Raw genomic sequence first — 18,851 nt, forward strand, 5'->3', positions numbered from 1 at the left:
GGCTTGTGGTCGGTCACTATGTCAAACTGTAGATTGTACACTTACTGGTGGAATTTCTTCACACCCAATATAAGCACTAATCACCTCCTCAATCTGGGCATAGTTTGATTATGCTTCAGAAAGGGTCAGAACAGGGCGTTCCAAACCAACTCCCATTCTGTGGGATAAAACTGCCCCAATACCGTAAGGGGATGCATCACATGTCAGCACGGTTGGGTTTCCCGACAATCGAGACAAATGGTCATTTTCAGGTTAGCAAACTGTAATTAATGACGTGCAGAGAGATTGGTATTGAGGCTTCAACTACTCCCAGTTTATATCAATATCCTGGAGGAGGTCACTGATTTATGCAGCCAGAGTTTCTGACAATGCAAAGATATGTAGGAAACAGTTGTGAGGAAGACAAAAAAACATCTACTGAGGGGTTGAGGCAGGTTTAGTGAATGGACAGAAATCTAACTGATGGAGCATAATGTAGGAAATGTCTGTCCCTGTCACTATGCCAACTGGCACACTCAGTAATCAGACCTGCTGTGTTGGGTCTGTTTGTTCTCTGGAGATTCTCTCATGAGCAAGTCATAGAACGTTCTTTAAGTTGATTTCTGGGATGAAGGGGTTACGCCTGAACTTATTGGTGTTCAGAAGAATGGGTGGTGATGCTATTGAGCCAGAAATTCAGAGGGGCTTTGATGGAGGAATTGTTGAGAGGGTTTCCCTTTGTGGCGAATGCAGTCCCAGCAGCCACAATGGAAAATTGAAGTAAATGAGGAGGAATTTCTGTGCTCAGAGGGTCACTCGTCTTAAATATTTACCACCCCAGATGGCAGTGGAAACCGGGGCTTTAGATACATACAAGGCTGTTTGAACTACAATAGCGTCAAATGCTATTGGGGGGGGGGGGGGGGGGGGGCTGGGTGGTGGGGCATGCAGCCATCATCTTATAGAATGATGGAACTGCCTTGAGGGCCCAAACAGCCTGTCTCTGCTCCTCTTTCTCCACCCAGTCTCACCCCCACTCTGATCCACTCACGATGTAGTGGATGGTGGCACAGAGATTAGCACTGCTGCCTCACAACGCCAGGGACCCCAGGTTCAATTCGGAGTGTGTGGAGTTTGCACTTTCTCCCCATGTCTGCCGGATGCTCTGGTTTTCTCCCACAGTCCAAAGATGTGCAGGTTAGGTATTAATATTATAAGCTTTTATTGTCACAAGTATGAAGTTACTGTGAAAAGCCCCTAGTCGCCACATTCCGGCGCCTGTTCGGGTAAGCTGTTCGCCCACTGAGCTAAGCCAGGTTCGGTGCATTGGCCATGATAAAAAACATGGCCCTTTGTGTCCAAAGTTAGGTAGGGTACGGGGTTACAGGGATTGGGGGGGGGGGGGGGGGAGTGGGTTGAGGTCAACTGCTGTATCAGAGGATTGGTGTAGATTCCATCTGCACTGTAGGGATTTGATGACTTTACTGCAATGTTCCATGTTTATGAGCTGAATGAATTTGGTCTTAATTATTGATCACATTTTATTGGTGACAGGAAAGGCCTTTTCCCCGACCGATGCTGATGTACTTGAAGTCCGCAAAATATCTTCAACGAGGTTCTCTCTAATTATTATTTCGTGTGTCTTTCAGAAAAGGTTACAGAACAGATGCCACTGTTTCCATCTTCCTGGGATTTCTTCTATTCTTGATTCCTGCTAAGAAACCATCTTTCCCTTGTTTTGGCAAAATAAATAATGGTGAGTTCTGATGCCTGAGCTATTGGCTTCTTCACAGACCTCAGGGAACTTTTCTCTCCTTCACAGTCTGGGAATGTGGAGGCCTAATCATTAGATCATACTGTATTTTTGTTAAGATCATGTTACTCTGGGAGTCTTAATGGCTCAAAAACTAAACGTAAACGTGGTACACAAAAGATTCCAGTTTTGATTTTCAGCTTGTGCCTAGTTATCTGGTCTGAAGTAAGTCCAGCTTCTTGAATCTGCCTCAGTAGGGACTATGTGGAGGAGTTAGGTGTGTGATCTTGTCATTCATAAAGGCAAAAGAGAAACAGTCAGAAAATCCCTTCCCATTCACTAACCTCAGCCTCCATGCGGAAAGAAAATGGAATAGCAGCAAAGTAGCTTATCGTCTTGCTGGTGATGCTGGCCAGGGGCTGAAGAGGGTGACACCAGTTAAGGCAATAAAGAGGGTGATATTAGTCAAGGTGATGGAGAGGGTGATACCCATCATGGGGATTGAGGAGGAGGTACTAATAATGGTGATGAAGAGGGTGATACCAGTCATGGGGATTGTAATAAGCCACATGAAGCCCACAGGGAGACCGTAATCGATCTCCACGTGAGGCTTGTGGAATACCACCTTTCCCACTCGTGGGCGAAGGCTCGCCTGCTGGGGCTGGTTACCAGGCTATGTAAACACCGGCCCGGCCAGGGACCAGCATTTGGTGGTCCTAACCAGATTTATTGTGTGTACGCCAATGAAGCAGCTGTTTTCTGTGACTACAATAAACTGGCGTTTATTCTGCGACGCCGGCCTCCTTGGTCTACATAGAACACAGAACAGAACAGCACAGAACAGGCCCTTCGGCAGTCGCGATAAAAACAACAATTATGATTCTGGAAATCCCAGCTGCAGTGAAATATTGCCGCACAGGAACGTGATCAGGAAAATGTTTTAAATGCCGCTTTTTGGGAAACAAGAGTCCTTTGATTCCGGCCTGGGGGGTTGAGCCCAATATGCTAAGCAAATAATAATAATCGCTTATTGTCACGAGTAGGCTTCAGTGAAGTTACTGTGAAAAGCCCCTAGTCGCCACATTCCGGCACCTGTTCGGTGAGGCTGGTACAGGAATTGAACCCACGCTGCTGGTGTTGTTCTGCATTATAAGCCAGCTACTTAGCCCACTGTGCTAAACCAATGCAATATCATTTCAGGAAAATGGCATCAGTGGAGAGTACCGATGGAAGGTAATACCCCTGACTGCCTGCCAATCCTTCGGCACAATCAAAAACCTAATGTACCCGGCAGTCCCTGTGGAGTTAGTGGCAATCACTGAACAGGAGTGCAGCGCCCCCTCAGGGCAGTGCTCACATGACCAGATCGCCACCAAAGCAGCAACCAAGTACACCATGTTGCATCTGGAATCGATGGTCAAAGGCCACCACACACCAGGATAACGCCTCTCCGGAGGATGACTGGGGGTAGAAGTGGCATTGCCAAGCCAGCGCTCTCTGGCCCGGGACAGATTATTATGATCCTAGACCAGGACCCCATCAGTGGCTAGGGTACTGGACTGAAACCCCAATATTTTAGTTTGTTCTGTTAGGCAGTGTGGAAAGGATACTTTGCTCCCGGAGTGATTGTACAAAGGAATAGGGGTTTTGTATTTTCAAACAAACTTTTATTATTAATACATACCCCTCCCAAAGGATAACTTACTCCTCCCAAAGGGGTAACCTACCCCTCCCAAAGGGGTGACTTACCCCTCCCAAAGGGTGACTTACCCCTCCCAAAGGGTGACTTACCCGTCTCAAAGGGGTAACCTACCCCTCCCAAAGGGGTAACCTACCCCTCCCAAAGGGTAACATACCCCTCCCAAAGGATAACTTACTCCTCCCAAAGGGGTTACATACCCTCCCAAAGGGGTATCATACCCTTCCCAAAGGGGTAACATACCCCTCCCAAAGGGGTTACATACCCTCCCAAAGGGGTATCATACCCTTCCCAAAGGGGTAACATACCCTTCCCAAAGGGGTATCATACCCTTCCCAAAGGGGTATCATACCCCTCCCAAAGGGGTATCATACCCTTCCCAAAGGGGTATCATACCCTTCCCAAAGGGGTATCATACCCCTCCCAAAGGGGTAACACCCTCCCAAAGGGGTATCATACCCTTCCCAAAGGGGTATCATACCCTTCCCAAAGGGGTATCATACCCTTCCCAAAGGGGTATCATACCCTTCCCAAAGGGGTAACATACCCTCCCAAAGAGGTAACATACCCTCCCAAGGGGGTAACATACCCTCCCAAGGGGGTAACATACCCTCCCAAGGGGGTATCATACCCTTCCCAAAGGGGTGACTTACCCCTCCCAAAGGGGTAATTTAACCCTCGCAAAGGTGCACACTATGAATCTAAAGAATCCCCCAAATTCAGATCTCCTCTTACCTGCTCTGTTTCGCACACTCCAGGATTCATACAGATATGGTCACAATGCAGAGGTCAGTGAAGACAGCTAATGGTTTACATGGCCAGCTGCCTCTGCTCATTGTGTGTGGGTCAACCCCGAGCCAACTCCAACCCTGCCCCACCAAAGATGGGAAATGCCGGGTTGGGGGTGGGGCTTATAAATTCTGTCTATTTCTGGGTAATTTGTAACAAAGGACAGGCTCTGGGTCATGACGAAAATATTGGCCATAGACTGCAGTTTCCATTTAGCTTGCACCCTCCTAACTCTGACCTCATAAATCCACTTAGAAGGACCTTCGATGTGCAAATACCTTGGTAACTTCTGACCTGAGATTCAGTTACTTTACATTGAAAAATGTAATTCCCAGCACTAATCACAGAATCACACAGTGAAGAAGAGGCCTTTCGGCCCATAAATGTTGTCCTTGCCATCACCACTTAATTCTTTGATAAATACAGGAATACAGGACACAACCTTAGTTTACATGAATTCAAAGCTGAGACGTCCTTTCTGAAGCCTAGCTGCCACAACTACAGCCTTTGAATGACAGGTGTTGCATGATGACTGCTGCTCTAGACACCTCGTCCCAGCAATGCCTATTATCCCCAATGTTAGATCACCTTCACTGGGATGACAGGCGATACTAAACTGGGTGGCAGCATGTGCTGTGAGGAGGTTGCAAAGAGGCTGCAGGGTGACTGGGGCAGGCTGGCTGAGTGGGCAAATACTTGGCAAATGTAATATAATGTGGGTAAATGTGAGGTTATCCACTTGGGTGGCAGTTTAGGAAAAGTGGAAGTTCAACGAGACCTGGGTGTCATGGTGGAATAGTCGCTGAAGGTTGGTATGCAGGTCCAGCAGGCGGTGAGGGTTGGCATGCAGGTACAGCAGGCAGTGAGGAAAGCTAATGGCATGCTGGCCTTCATCGTGAGAGGATTTGAGTATAGGGGTAGGGATGTCTTGCTGCAGTTATACAGGGTCTTGGTGAGGCCACACCTTGAGTGTTAGTCTCTTAGTTTGAGGAAGGCCATTCTTGCTGTTGAGGGTGTCCAGCGAAGGTTCACTTGTCTAATTCCCGGGATGGCAGGACTGACAGATGGAGAAAGACTGGATGGACTGGGCTTGTACTGACTGGAGTTTAGAAGAATGAGAGGGGATCTCATAGAAACATATAAAATCCTGATGGGACTGGACAGGCTGGAGGTGAGAAGAATGTTCCCGATGTTGGGGACGTCCAGAACTAGGGGTCACAGCCTAAGAATAAGGGGTGAGCCATTCAGGACTGAGATGAGGAAGAACTTCTTCTCTCAGAGAGTTGTGAACTTGTTGAATTCTCTCCCACAGAAAGCTGTTGGGGCCGGTTCATTGGATATATTCAAGAGGGAGCTGGACGTGGCCCTTGCGGCTAAAGGGATCAAGGGGTATGGAGAGAAAGCGGGAGTGGGGTACTGAATTTGTATGATCAGCCATGATCATATTGAATGGTGGGGCAGGTTCGAAGGGCCGAATGGCCTTCTCGGCATCTATTTTCCAAGTTTCTATGTTTCCATGATTCAATTCCTTTTCCCACAATTACCTGTTACTTTGCCCACAGACAGGGGCAAAGGCAAAGTGATGGGTAAAGACTCATAGTTTAAGATTGGGGAAAATCAAATCAAAGATATCATCAAAGCCTGCAGCTTTTCTGAAAATAAAATAGAATACTTAAAAAAAAAAGGTTGCCGCCTTGTTCGAGAACAAGTTTCAAATCCTGGTCTGAACCTGGTTTTCATTTTGGCACAGATGAGGAAAGTGCGAAAGACTCAAAGAATTTGAATATCTCAAAGGACCCCAACCCACTGGCCCCACTGATCAACTGGAAAGACTTTCAAAAGCACATGCCGTGGGAGATTGTTATCCTCGTGGGAGGGGGCTATGCTCTGGCCGCAGGCTGCAAGGTAAATCCGGAATGAGTGTGTGTACAGTATAATCACATTCTGTGTGCGTTTCTAAATTTGATTTGTTGCTCATGGTCATGAGAGTAAGTTGAGTGATCCTCTCTGGAGGCCTGTATCAGTCCATTAGTTACATTTCCATCACTAAAAGTGCCCAGGCAGGCAAGTGGTTATTTGGGTCACTCCATGCCAACAGGCTTGTAAAGAAGCTTTCACAAGTAGCAACTATCCTGATGGAGATGAAAACAAAGCAGAGTCTCGTTACCTTAAGGAAGGGAAAATAACTTGTCTCCTGATGGATTGATGGCACATCCTGCTGGCTGAATCTGGAGACTTGGAGAGATGACCTGGCGAAGGTTCCGATCCTCAGTTGACTTGAGGGATGTACGGAGGAAATTAGTTTTCAGATCTGCACTGCCTGCGAGCTAAAAATTACAGTTAAATGTGTTGCCCATATTTCATTGAGATTTTTGATGCCATCTTAAAGCCTTGTTGTTCCTTGAATAAAGGATTCAATAGTACAGTCAGCCAGCCCCTTCTGAGTGCACTTTTCTTTAATGAATTTGTACCTTTCTCTCCCCCAGGTGTCTGGTTTATCAGATTGGATTGGCCGTCAGATGGAGCCAATGAGCAGTCTCCCCCCATGGGCGGTTACATTAATTGCCTGCCTCTTGGTATCCGTTGTCACAGAATTTGCAAGTAATCCCGCCACCATCACAGTTTTCCTCCCCATCCTCTCCACACTGGTAAGTAATATCACCTGGGGCAGTGCCCATTAATGCTGCTGTAGAACTGTTGCCCATTACTATATGAAGGCTTCTCCAATGACCATTTAACTTTGTTCGAGACATAGGGACTGGTTTGGGTAACTCAGCCCCTTGCGTCTGAGCTGCCATTCGATTGGATTATGACTCAGGGATGTTTTAATTCTATCTATCTACCCTGGTTCTGCAATCATTAATATCCTTTCTAAATTAGGGTAGTGATCTCAAGTTTTGATTTTTTTTTAAAATTGACAGTTTTGGGGGGAGAAGGAGTTGCAGATTTCTTACATCCATTGTGGGAAGAAGTGTTTGATTAAAACGTGATGAGCAACAAAGTAAACTGATCAATGTCAATGCTGCTCTTTTAAGTCCGAAAACTGGTTTCAAATCCTGCCACTGCTGTTAGAATTTCAGTACAACACGTGCATGGAAGCCTTTTCCCTTGCTCTGTCATTTTAGAGGGAGTTTTACTTTGCTTCCAGCCTTTCCCAGGATTGCCTGCTGGGGAGTATAACTGGAGTTTTATCCTGCATCTAACTCAAATTATGTCAGGCCTATGAGCACTTGATTGGTGCAAAATGTAGAAAGTGTTTTATTCTTAAGCAATGATGTCTCAAAAAAAAATTAACAAAATTCAAAAAGAACATTAATTGAGGTTATTTTACATGGCTCTGCAGCTTGTCATGTTTCAGAGTGGAACCTTCTCTGAACTAGGCAACGTTACAGTGAGCCAATTCTGAATTTAAGGGAGGTTTTGCTGACAAAAGCACTACGTGGTCCGCAAACACAACTGAAGCTTGACCTGTTTTAGGTTTTAAATTAAGAAAATCTGGGTGCACTAAAACCACATTACCACATTAAATTTGCCAGAATAGAGAATATCAAAGGTCCTCCACGGAATGTCCTGGCTGAGGAGACCCTGAAAAATCAGGAACTTGAGCTCCCTGAAACATTTCTGACAGGGTGATGCTTTCTTTAGAAAGACTTGTCTGGAACATCACGATGCTTAGGGTTGATTTCTTTTTCCCACTTCTGCCCCGAAGGAACACAGCCTTAGGGACAGTGAGGTGGATAAAGGGACAGGGAGTCACGGGGTCAGATCTTTTCACCTGAGTCAGGTAGTACGAGTTGGGAAATTTCCCAACTTGCTATACCCACCTCGGGAGAAATTCCCCTGAATGGCGGGATCTTCATTCCGGGGACACGGTTTCAGGATGGACTTAGGCCCACTGACCCCAGAAGCAGATTGGAGGCAGTCAGGCTGGCTGTCAGGTTTAGAGGCAGGCTGCTGAGGAGATCTGTCTCTAGGGCATTGTCCCAGTTGTCTGCCCATGTTTTAGGCCCCATTGTTCTCACCCCCACACCCTCTCGCCCCTCACCACTTCCCATGTCCCATCCATGCCAACTGGTGCCCCCACCCACCCCATGACTCCTTAGAGCTCCCAATGCAAACTCCATGACAATGCATGACAACTCATGCTGAACTACACACCATCCTTTGTTTTTACACCTTCCATGCCAACACACTAACATTCATCATGGGCAGACCTCAGGAGCCATGTTGAGATTAAGGGTGAGATTCAGCGACCCCATTGCGCTCTGCACAGATCCAGGCACAACGGGTGAATTGCATGACAGCCCCAATTCGGGTTCTACGCTGGGCCACCCAACTCGCTCCACCCGACACGATCTGGATCTTGTCTTCACTGAGAGAGGTCTATATCTGAATATTTAAATGACCCTAATGGCTCATTATTTAAATATCAGGCCACTGGATTCACCTGGCACCCAGGACTCTCCTGCCCCACATGGTGACCTTGCCGGGACCATTTAGTAACGTTCAACACAAACATGGTCCAGTCCTACTGGCACCTGGGGTGGTTCCCAGGCCAGAGGCCCCCAGGTGGTTGGGGAGTGGGTATGGTGGTACACTGGCACACCTCTGGCACCTGGACACTTTGGCACTGCCTTCCTGATGACCTGGCAGTGCCACCCAGACACTCTGGCAGTGCCACCCTTCCAGGGTGCCCAGGTGGCACTGCCAGGGTGACCGGGGCACTTCCATGGGACTGGGGAGTCCCAGGGTGCCCAGGTGCCAGGTTGGCACTGCCGTGGGTTGGGCTCAGGCGGGGAGGCCTTGCCAAGTAGATGGGAGTTGATGCGAGGTTCCTCGGGAGGGGGGCCTCCGCAAAGTTGGAGGGGTGAAGGAAGGGGCGGGAGTCAGTAAAAGTGGGGGCCTTAGCAGACAAAGCTCGCCAGCAGGGAATCCACCTCAGTGCAGCTTGGAGGGGAGAAACTCTCCAAGGCCAAAACAAGCTGCAGAGTGCCGTTGGATAGCGGTCACTGCGAAACACCAACTAGACACGTCCCGACAGTGGACTTAAATTCAACCCGCTGAACTGCGCCCTAAACAAAATAATATTCATTAAATTAGTCCTCATGAAATCTCATTCAAATCATTTAAATCCCCTGAAATTCTTAATTCCTTAAAAAAAACAGTTGTATTCATCATGCCACATTAAAGATCCTTGAATTACCTCTTTGAGCTGCCAATCAAAATGTGAATTTAGAATCCCCAACTAGGATAATGATAGGTTACGGAAAGTAGCCAAGGATTAATAATGACTCAATCATGGTTTTATGGTCAACCAACAGCTTTGTAACAGTTAGACCAGAAGTTTTATCTCTCAATGACACAGCAGCCTGTTTCATTTTTAATTTTCAATGAGTTGGGGATTTAAATAGCTTTACACCATAAGATGTTTTTACCTTTTCAGCACCAATTAGTTTTTTCCAATTAATGGGCAGTTTAGCGTGGCCAATTCACCTATCCTGCACATCTTTGGGTTGTGGGGGTGAAATCCACGCAGACACGGGGAGAATGTGCAAACTCCACACGGACAGTGACCCAGAGCCGGGATTGAACCTTGGTCCTCAGTGTTGTGAGGCAGCAGTGCTAACCACTGCGCCACTGTGCTGCCCCATTATGTTTTTACTTTTAACGGTGAAGATTTAAATAACTTCTCACCTTGACCAGCCAACAGACCTTCTCTGCCTTTCATGACCCTTTACATCTACTGTAAAAGCGGTATCTGTTTGAAGTCAGGCCTGCCCCTTTCACCCGCTGGCAGAAATGGGATCTGTTGAAAGTGAGGGCTGGAGAGCTCGATCTGGGTCCTGCTTGCCAGCCTCGATGACTCTGTGGAAACTAAGCCACTCAGCAGGTCTCTGGCCCAGTTTTCCCATTGATGCTGAAGGTCCAACAATTACCCGTTAACGTGGCTGGAGTAATTACATTGTCAAATCCTTATTCCGGCCTCTCCAAAGTATTTCTTCAACCTCTGGACAAGTATCCATTATTCTATCAATATAAACCTAAAAGTCATTCAAGAGGATGCAATATGTCGTGTTTAATATTCCCTGTTTTCTCTGCAGTCTGAAACTCTGATGATTAATCCCTTGTATACACTGATACCGGCCACAATGTGTGTGTCCTTTGCCGTGATGTTGCCTGTTGGCAATCCACCGAATGCCATTGTCTTCAGCTATGGGCACTGCCAAATTCAGGACATGGTAAGGAACATTGAGGGCTCAGTTTGATACTACTCAGAATGACATGGGGGTCATATTGCCTGATTGACCCACTCGCGTTTGATTTGTTACTGCCCGATTGTTCTAATAATTTCAGTATTCACTTCGTGCTGCCTGTGCTATTGATCAGATACATCCACAGAGAGCCAATATTATGAGTGGCCGGCATCGTTTAAAGCTATCCTGTGCTACTTAAAGCTAGCCTTCCCCTCTGAAAGTGGAACTGCATTGTGGCTGGACCATGTCCTGTCAGTTATGCAGGAAAACAATGAACTATAGTGGGTTTAAGTGGGTCGGTGCAGATTCGATGGGCCGAATGGCCTCCTTCTGCGCTGTATGTTCTCTGTTCTAATAGCACAATGGGAGAGAATGGCCTCAATGTGTTCAGGCACCGCACTGAATGCCCTAGTGGAAGAGGTGGAAAGGAGACAAGAGGGCAGGAGACCCTCCAGACAGGTGGTCAGAAGGTGGGGCAAGCAGACAGTTGCTCTGCCAACACCAGGAGGCAAACCTCAGAAACTGGATGAGGTGCTGCAAGCAGGTCAATGATCTCACCCAAGTGGACAAGGTCAACCCTTGCAATCACACCACTCGCCTCAAACATTGCTGAATTTATCACATTCCTGCCATCAAACCATCAAGAATCTCTACAAATCTGGACTCATGCCTGTTCTTCATATTCTCCACCTCATCCTCCCACACTTTACACTGCTGTAACCCTCACACCCATATCTCACAGCTTTCACAATAATAATAATAATTGCTTAATGTCATAAGTAGTCTTCAATGATGTTGCTGTGAAAAGCCCCTAGTCGCCATATTCCAGTGCCTGTTCGGGGAGGCCGGTACGGGAATTGAACCCGCGCTGCTGGCCTTGTTCTGCATTACAAGCCAGCTGTTTAGCCCACTGTGCTAAACCAGCATTGTGGCAACCTAACATATTGCACAGCACTCAGGACAACCTGACACAGAACTGGAGGCAGCAACGCCTAAGCAGTGGGGAATTTGCGTGGCTACATCCCTTCACCCTCATGGAGGCAGTCAGTGTCCATCATTAGTCTCATGGCCATTCCAGGGATCAGGGTCAGCGTTGGGGCTGAAACCGTCGGAGATGTCAATATCCTCAATCCTGAACTAACACCCACCTCATCTCACACTCTCTTCCCATCCTGTGTCACCGTGCAATCATGCATCGCTTCCTTTCCAACTCCTCCCACATTATGGTCGGGGTGGGGGAATTTTACAGGGAGGCGATGAGCCCAACACCGGATTAAAAGTCATGGAGCAGCAGGCCTTCATTTCACCGGGAAACTGGCGAAATGACAATGGGCGGTTAAATAGCTCAGCTGGAATTATCCCCCCCCCCCCCCCCCCCCCCCCCCGCCGGCCTCCGGGAGCTGTCAGCCAATTAAATGGTCAGCAGCTCTCAGTCCCAGTAGCAGAACCAGAAGTGTCGGGCGGAGGGTGCTGAACAGCCCCCCCCCCCCCCCCCCCCCGTGCCCCCAGGGTGCTGAACACTCACCCCGCCCGTGCCCCCAGGGTACTGAACACTCACCCCGCCCGTGCCCCCAGGGTGCTGAACACCCCCCCTCCCCCCCCCCCCCCCCCCCGTGCCCCCAGGGTGCTGAACACTCACCCCGCCCGTGCCCCCAGGGTACTGAACACTCACCCCACCAGTGCCCCCGGAATGCCTGAACAGCAGTCACTCCGCATCCACCCCCCAGCCGGAAACAAAGCCTTCAGTACGCCACCTGATATTTCGAATCATAGATTCCCTCAGTGCAGAAGGAGACCATTCGGCCCATCGAATCTGTACCAACCCTCCAAATGAACACTTTACATCCACCCACTCCCCCACCCTATTCCTGTAACCCCACCTAACCTGCACACCCCTAGACGCTAAGGGCAATTGTTTTTTTGTAGCGTGGCCAATCCGCTTAACCTGCACGTCTTTGGACTGTGGGAGGAAACGGGAGTATCCAGAGAAAATCCACGCAGATACGGGGAGAACATGTGAATTCCACGGTAGCACAGAGGTTAGGACAATTGCTTCACAGCTCCAGGGTCCCCGGTTCGATTCCCGGCTTGGGTCACTGTCTGTGCGGAGTCTGCACGTTCTCCCCGTTTGTGCGTGGGTTTCCTCCAGGTGCTCCGGTTTCCTCCCACAGTCCAAAGATGTGCGGGTTAGGTGGATTGACCATGCTAACTTGCCCTTAGTGTCCAAAATTGTCCTTAATGTTGGGTGGGGTTACTGGGTTATGGGGATAGGGTGAAAGTGTGGGCTTGGGTAGGGTGCTCTTTCCAAGAGCTGGTGCAGACTTGATGGGCCGAATGGCCTCCTTCTGCACTGTAAATTCTATGAAATATGCCTCTAGATCAACCTCTCATTCTTCTAAACCAGTGTTTTGCAAACTTTCTTCCTCGGGTCCCAGTTTTGCCAACAGCTGTCCTTTCATGCAGCCCGACCTTCGTGACCAATGCCACATTAGTTTGCCTTTAATGCAAAGAAGAAGCCTAATGTCCTCACGATCTCATTTGAATCAGGTTCACAGGAGAAGAAGGCAATGCACCTATCAGGTGTAAACTTCAGCCGGTTCCTTTATGCTGTTTTCATCTTTATGCAATCAGAAAACCCAAGCTCGCACATGTTGGTCACCGTGAAGGGCAATAGCAACAAAATGCTTATTTTACTCAGCACTGGATACTCCTGGGAGGTGCTCCTCCAAACTTCTGACAGCCTCAGGGGCTTTTGACATGTTTAGAATGTGGTATTTCAGGTCAGCTACATCAGTGTAGACTTTTAATTTGGCTGTAAGTTAATAATAGACTCTGGAGTCTCAACCTCAAAAGAAATTTTTCACGCACCACTTCTCTTTCAAAATTTGACATTTGCCAGTACTTCCTTTCATATCAGACACATAGGCGTTGCATCCTTATTTGCATTGACACAATTGGCAAAACCATACCTCAAGAAATCATTTTTATACTGCTTTGTTCCCGAGTTAAATTTCTTCTTTTACCCAGAAGCCCTGGTGTTCTATTCAGAACTAAGACTAGCACTGCTCTATCCCGCCCTGGACTCTCTTGAGCAGCTCTCTCCTGCAGATGCTGTTGTGAGGTCCTGTCCAATAGGCACACTGCCTATTTGTGTCTCTGGCCATCTCTTACTTTTGAGGAAACAATCCATCTTCACAATCTTCTTGAATAAAATTATATTTTTGAATAGAAAATGGAGGCAACGCTGCTTTGTGATTTGCTGCCAAAAGCACATACATGGAGGGCGCACGTGTTGGATGTGTGACCTGCTCTCTGCTGCCACGTCTGGCTGGAAGACTCCCCGCAGCCTCATTTATTTTCATTTTTAAAGTGGCAGCAGCCGCCATTCTCAATGTAAAAATCGGTAGCGGCTATTGGGCGCTTCTCCCACAATCGGGACTACCGCGGAAATGGTACGTGATCACTTCACAACCCCCCCCCCCCCCCCCCCCCCCCCCGCCCCCCGACATCCACCTGTGACCCATCCGTGGGTCACGACCTGTATTTTGAAAAACCCAGTTCTAAACTCTTATGAGGCTGTTCATCAGGATAATTCTGTAATCCCAGGGTTGGCAGATTAAAAAATGAATGCTTTTCCATCCCATATTTGTGAATAATATTATGTTTATCACCACCAGTTGTAGAGAATATGTCAGCAACTCCTCCAGTCTAAGCCTAGATATTGATGGGCAAATGCCATAATCTCAGTCCCCTGAAGAAGGTGGTATGCTTACTGCGAGCATTCAGGGTGGAGAATGAAGTATTGTAATACTATTTCTGATCCAGAACTGTTTTGAGCATTTCGTCCTTGCTGGAAGTTTGGAATTAATGGTTTGATATATTCCCAGGATTGTGCTCAAGCTGAAAGTCTGATTTGTGTGTTTGCAGGTGAAAGCTGGGTTCGGAGTGAATGTGATCGGGGTGGCTGCTGTGATGCTGGCTATCACTACCTGGGGATTTCCTCTATTCCAACTTGAACAATTCCCCAACTGGGTTTCCAGCAGCAACATAACTGGAGGCCTTTAAGCAGGGATTGCAGAGAAAGAGACATACGGAGAATGCGTGAAAGATGGAAACCAGCCTGCAAATCATCCATGACCTATTACAGCAAGGATGCGAATCCAGCAAGAATCATTCTCAGACTGCGCACTATTATGAAGTGCAGAACATAGATTTGTACAAACCCCTCACCTCTCCTGTCACTTGGCAGCTTTGATATCGGGAGCATTCGTCAATCCTTTTGAGGATCTTTGAAGCTTTTTTCCTCCCACCTTTGGGAATGTATTGGGGACATGGGATTTCACAAAGTTTTTAATTGTTTTCCTTTTCTAATCTTTTCATTGTGGCGGCTCAGCTAAGAACTCAGTTCCACAGGCTTCAGCTCCTCATTCGAGTGACCGTTTGACCCATGTGAGCCGAGACAAGGGGGGAAAGCTGTTTGCCCTCACAGTCAACCCTGACCGTAGCCTCAGTCAGTGGTCTTTCTAACAGAGACCAATCAGGAGCAGGAACCCGGAACATTCTTTTCCCTTTCCAATCTTGGGGTTGATTACAACATTTCCAACTCTGCTCCAGATTTGCTCGCTGCAGAGGCTGTGCATTGTCTATGTGACATTCCTCGTCTGTCAGATTCATCGTATCACAGCTTGCTGCCTCTTTCAAAGGAGCAGATGGCTTTGATTTGCAATGGTGGAAACCATTAATTTTGTCCAGTTTAATTGCAGTGACCACTGTGGGTACAGATCCCTGGAGTGATTTATATCCGTAGGTACACTCCACACAAGATGCACACATGAAACATTCCAAAGCGGGCCCAGAGGTAATTGACAATGACTCTGGGTGCATAGCTAAGAAACATCCCTTCCTCTCAGTGTGACTATTATATAATGTGCAGACAGTTTGACCATATAAACTGCACTCTGGTTTAACACTGAGTTCAGATGTTTCCTATATTAAAAAGAGGTACTGTTATTGTCTCAATAGATGGACACTATCTGAAAGTGGATTCTGTCAGGGGACAGCTCCACTCCGAAGCTCCTTCAGGATGCCAGTAAGGTTGTACCTTCGCAGGTCCTGCATCTGCTGGTTAACTGTGTTCAAAACCAAATCATTGTTTTAAATTCTGACTAAAGAGAAAATTAATAAACCTGTAGCACAAGATGCAATTCACATTGCACTGATTTAATCATTACACCAATGATGTTATCCTGCCTCACCTCCTCTGTTTAAAATATCTATAATGAGAATACAAAATTGCCAAATATGGAGCATTAGTTAATTGGGTGCTTTTGAAGCATCATTTTCCACTTAATACTGAGGCTCACCTTTCTGTGTTGGCTGTAAGGGTCCAATGTGAAGTGAGTTTCAGCCTGTCCCCTTTCGGATACAGTCCATAGCATAAAACTGCCAACCATTTTGTACAAAACATATCTAACTGATTAATTTCACAAGGATTGCTAGTGGAATGATTGGAAGCTGGGTATTAGGCCCTTTGAGGTTGAAGGTGAGGCACATTGTAAGGGCAAATGTCCGATTTCTTTGCTCGGTGTCTAACTGCGCAATATCTAATCTAGGTTGCTCATTGCTGACACTAGATGACTAAAATAGGAAATTGTTCCATTTTCCGCGACTCAAGCACAAAAGTACATTGTTTTATTAAGTAGAAAATTTAGCTGCAAGAGGTTCTAGACAAGTTCCAATAGAAAATCTTAATGACCGTACAGTGGTCATGAGACCCGTTACTAAGATGCACGCAGAAAAGAGGAATGTTTTTCTCTGCATTCTCACAACTGTCAGCTCATTTTTGCTGGACCGACGCAAGGTTGAAAAGGGATTTAATGTCACTCTGAGAAACACTGCCAATCACCTGAAACTCCAGAGAGAGGCAAAATAATATGTTGATGACAATAGGAATATCTCTATGATAACATAAGCTGTGAATTCTTCATTACCAAAATGGAAACAGTGCATCTTTAATGAAATGGATGTCTTATTATACATGTCGGCCTTTAGGTAATTTTTGTATGGTACCTGTGGCTAAATGAGTGATGTGGAAGCGGTGTCCGTATTCTTTAGCTGCTCAGATTAGCATACAAGATTTTTCATATTAAGAGCAAGACTCGCATTTTGTAATACAATATATAATGGGACAGGTGAGCTGATAGAATAACACAGACATCTGCTCAACACTTATCTAGTCAGATGCAGCACACATACGTTATTCTGTCAGAGTCAACAGGTTTGGTGGGGGAGGAAGATCACATACTGATGTGTTGTCCAGTCAGTGCTGGTGCATTAGTGACATATCTGGTCAACGTTGGTCCATCAGTGAGTTGCCTGGCCAGCACCTGTACGTCGGTGAGTTATCCGGTTAGTATTGGTCCATCAGTGAGTTGCCTGGCCAACACCCGTACATCGGTGAGTTATCCGGTTAGTATTGGTCCATCAGTGAGTTGCCTGGCCAACACCTGTACGTCGGTGAGTTATCCGGTTAGTATTGGTCCATCAGTGAGTTGCCTGGCCAGCACCTGTACGTCGGTGAGTTATCCGGTTAATGCTGGTCCATCAGTGAATGAGCCAGTCACTGCTGGTCCATCAGTCAACACTGCTACCTCAGTAAGTTATTCGGTTAGCACCTGTATAATGATTTTTTTATAGCTGTGCACCAGAGATACTGATCAGTTATTTGGGGTGTGCCAGTGAACCATCAGTTGTCCCTGCAAATTGATGGATTTTCCGCATAATGCTAGGTCTGGTTGAGAAGGTTTTCCAATTTCCTTTCTGATTAGAATATGTCCAATAACTTGCTTCCAACCCATTATTGTACACTAAAAGCACAAAGAATTATTTCAGATTGTCACAATGCTCTGGGGTGTTGTTGTGACTGGTTCTAATTTGTATCGGCCCCTCTGTAAATTGAATAACTGGCTCTAACTGTGTGACTAGCTAGAAAATCCTCTACAAGGTAATATTTCTGTTGGCTATGGGACAGTGACCTTTGAACTCATTGCTTCCATATCCTACAGGACTGTGTGCTGTGCTGTTACTGCAGTAAATCCTCCTTGTTTGCAACCTAGGATCTTACTCGTGACAATCACTGCTATTTCCACGAAAAGTCCTGTCACTCACGGTTGGCTCAATATCCTTGGTGTAAATAAAAGTTCTGAGTGTATTTCTGAGCAGTGATGGGATACGTGGTTCACTCTGCTATATCTGCTCCTCATCCCCCAGTGAGTAGATCATTCTGTTCTTCTTGCCTGGTTTGCATGTTCTCCTGCCAGTGAACACTGACATTTCACTGAAACAGGAAACAGAAATTCAAGGTACCGTTGGAAATAGTTTCACCTTCGCAGCTCAGCAGTGCGTGCTGACACCCTATCCAGCCGACACCCCCCACAACACCTCACCAGCACTCCCGGCTGAAAGAATGGATTGTTTCTCTCTTCAAAAACCTCAGCAACGCAAAATGAACCGATGCCCCCTTCCTGAGAAATTCAAAACCGACTTGATTTCTTGAACATGTTTTCTTGTTTGAATTTGAATTCAATAAAAGACCCAAGGTGCCCACGCTCTCTGAAATTTGTACGATTGTTTTTGTTTTTTTTGCAGTTCACTAAAAATATGTATAAATACAAACTTTGTCCTCCAGGTAGAGTGTGATATTGCTCCTGAACTATCTCAGAGAGAGCATTCGCTGTAGATTTGACCGCAATTACCCTGTATGAATGTCCAGGATCCTTGGATAAGATTCATTAGCTCCCACTGTGGACACTGCTGCAGGACTGGGCTGTCATTACTCCAGTTTGGAAAGTGAATTAAAGCAACAACACAGTCTCAGTTGAATGTCTTGAGATGGCTCCTTCCAGTTTGTCAATGTGCAAGAGAGTGAGAGGATCCATTTATTTAAATGTTTGATGCCACTTCCAAAGAATGAAAGCACAAATAACAGGTGAATTTTTTGACGTTATATACTTGTATCAATTTAGGATTTGAAACACTGATGAATAAATGTCACCTGTGATAACAGGAGTTACGTATCATTTGTGTCTGCATCTAAATGGTGGATTGGAGCAATAACTCTCATGGCTGCGTTTCCATTTTAGACACAGTCAGGAAATTGCACCTAGAGGGCACCTGAAATTGTGCTTGTTAAGTTACACTTTCTGCTACAATTAATTTGCATGATCTGAAATGTAATATCTTCCATGAACCAGGGTATTCAAACATAATAATAAAATGCAATCATTTTAAAATTTCAATTAAAAAGTAACCTTTGATACATCAAACAGCGCACGATGTGAGCAGTCCTGGGCACAAGATGGAAGGAAGGATATGTGGA

At 46.5% G+C, this 18,851-nt stretch overlaps 1 protein-coding gene across 3 annotated transcripts in view; it reads left to right on the forward strand.

Annotated features, from left to right (window-relative positions):
* slc13a4 (solute carrier family 13 member 4) overlaps window positions 1–18,552 on the forward strand; it is a 230,306-nt gene extending 211,754 nt beyond the window's left edge. For all 3 annotated transcript variants that reach the window (XM_038780533.1, XM_038780531.1, XM_038780532.1), the window contains exons 11-15: window positions 1,629–1,735; window positions 5,971–6,125; window positions 6,707–6,868; window positions 10,322–10,459; window positions 14,402–18,552. In XM_038780533.1, coding sequence (XP_038636461.1) covers window positions 1,629–1,735; window positions 5,971–6,125; window positions 6,707–6,868; window positions 10,322–10,459; window positions 14,402–14,539 — 700 coding nt within the window. In that variant the 3' untranslated portion in view covers window positions 14,540–18,552. The remainder of the gene's footprint in view (window positions 1–1,628; window positions 1,736–5,970; window positions 6,126–6,706; window positions 6,869–10,321; window positions 10,460–14,401) is intronic.
* The last annotated feature ends 299 nt before the right edge of the window (window positions 18,553–18,851 follow it).

The sequence above is a fragment of the Scyliorhinus canicula genome, chromosome 20 (assembly GCF_902713615.1).
Source record: "Scyliorhinus canicula chromosome 20, sScyCan1.1, whole genome shotgun sequence".
Taxonomy (NCBI): Eukaryota; Metazoa; Chordata; class Chondrichthyes; order Carcharhiniformes; family Scyliorhinidae; genus Scyliorhinus; species Scyliorhinus canicula.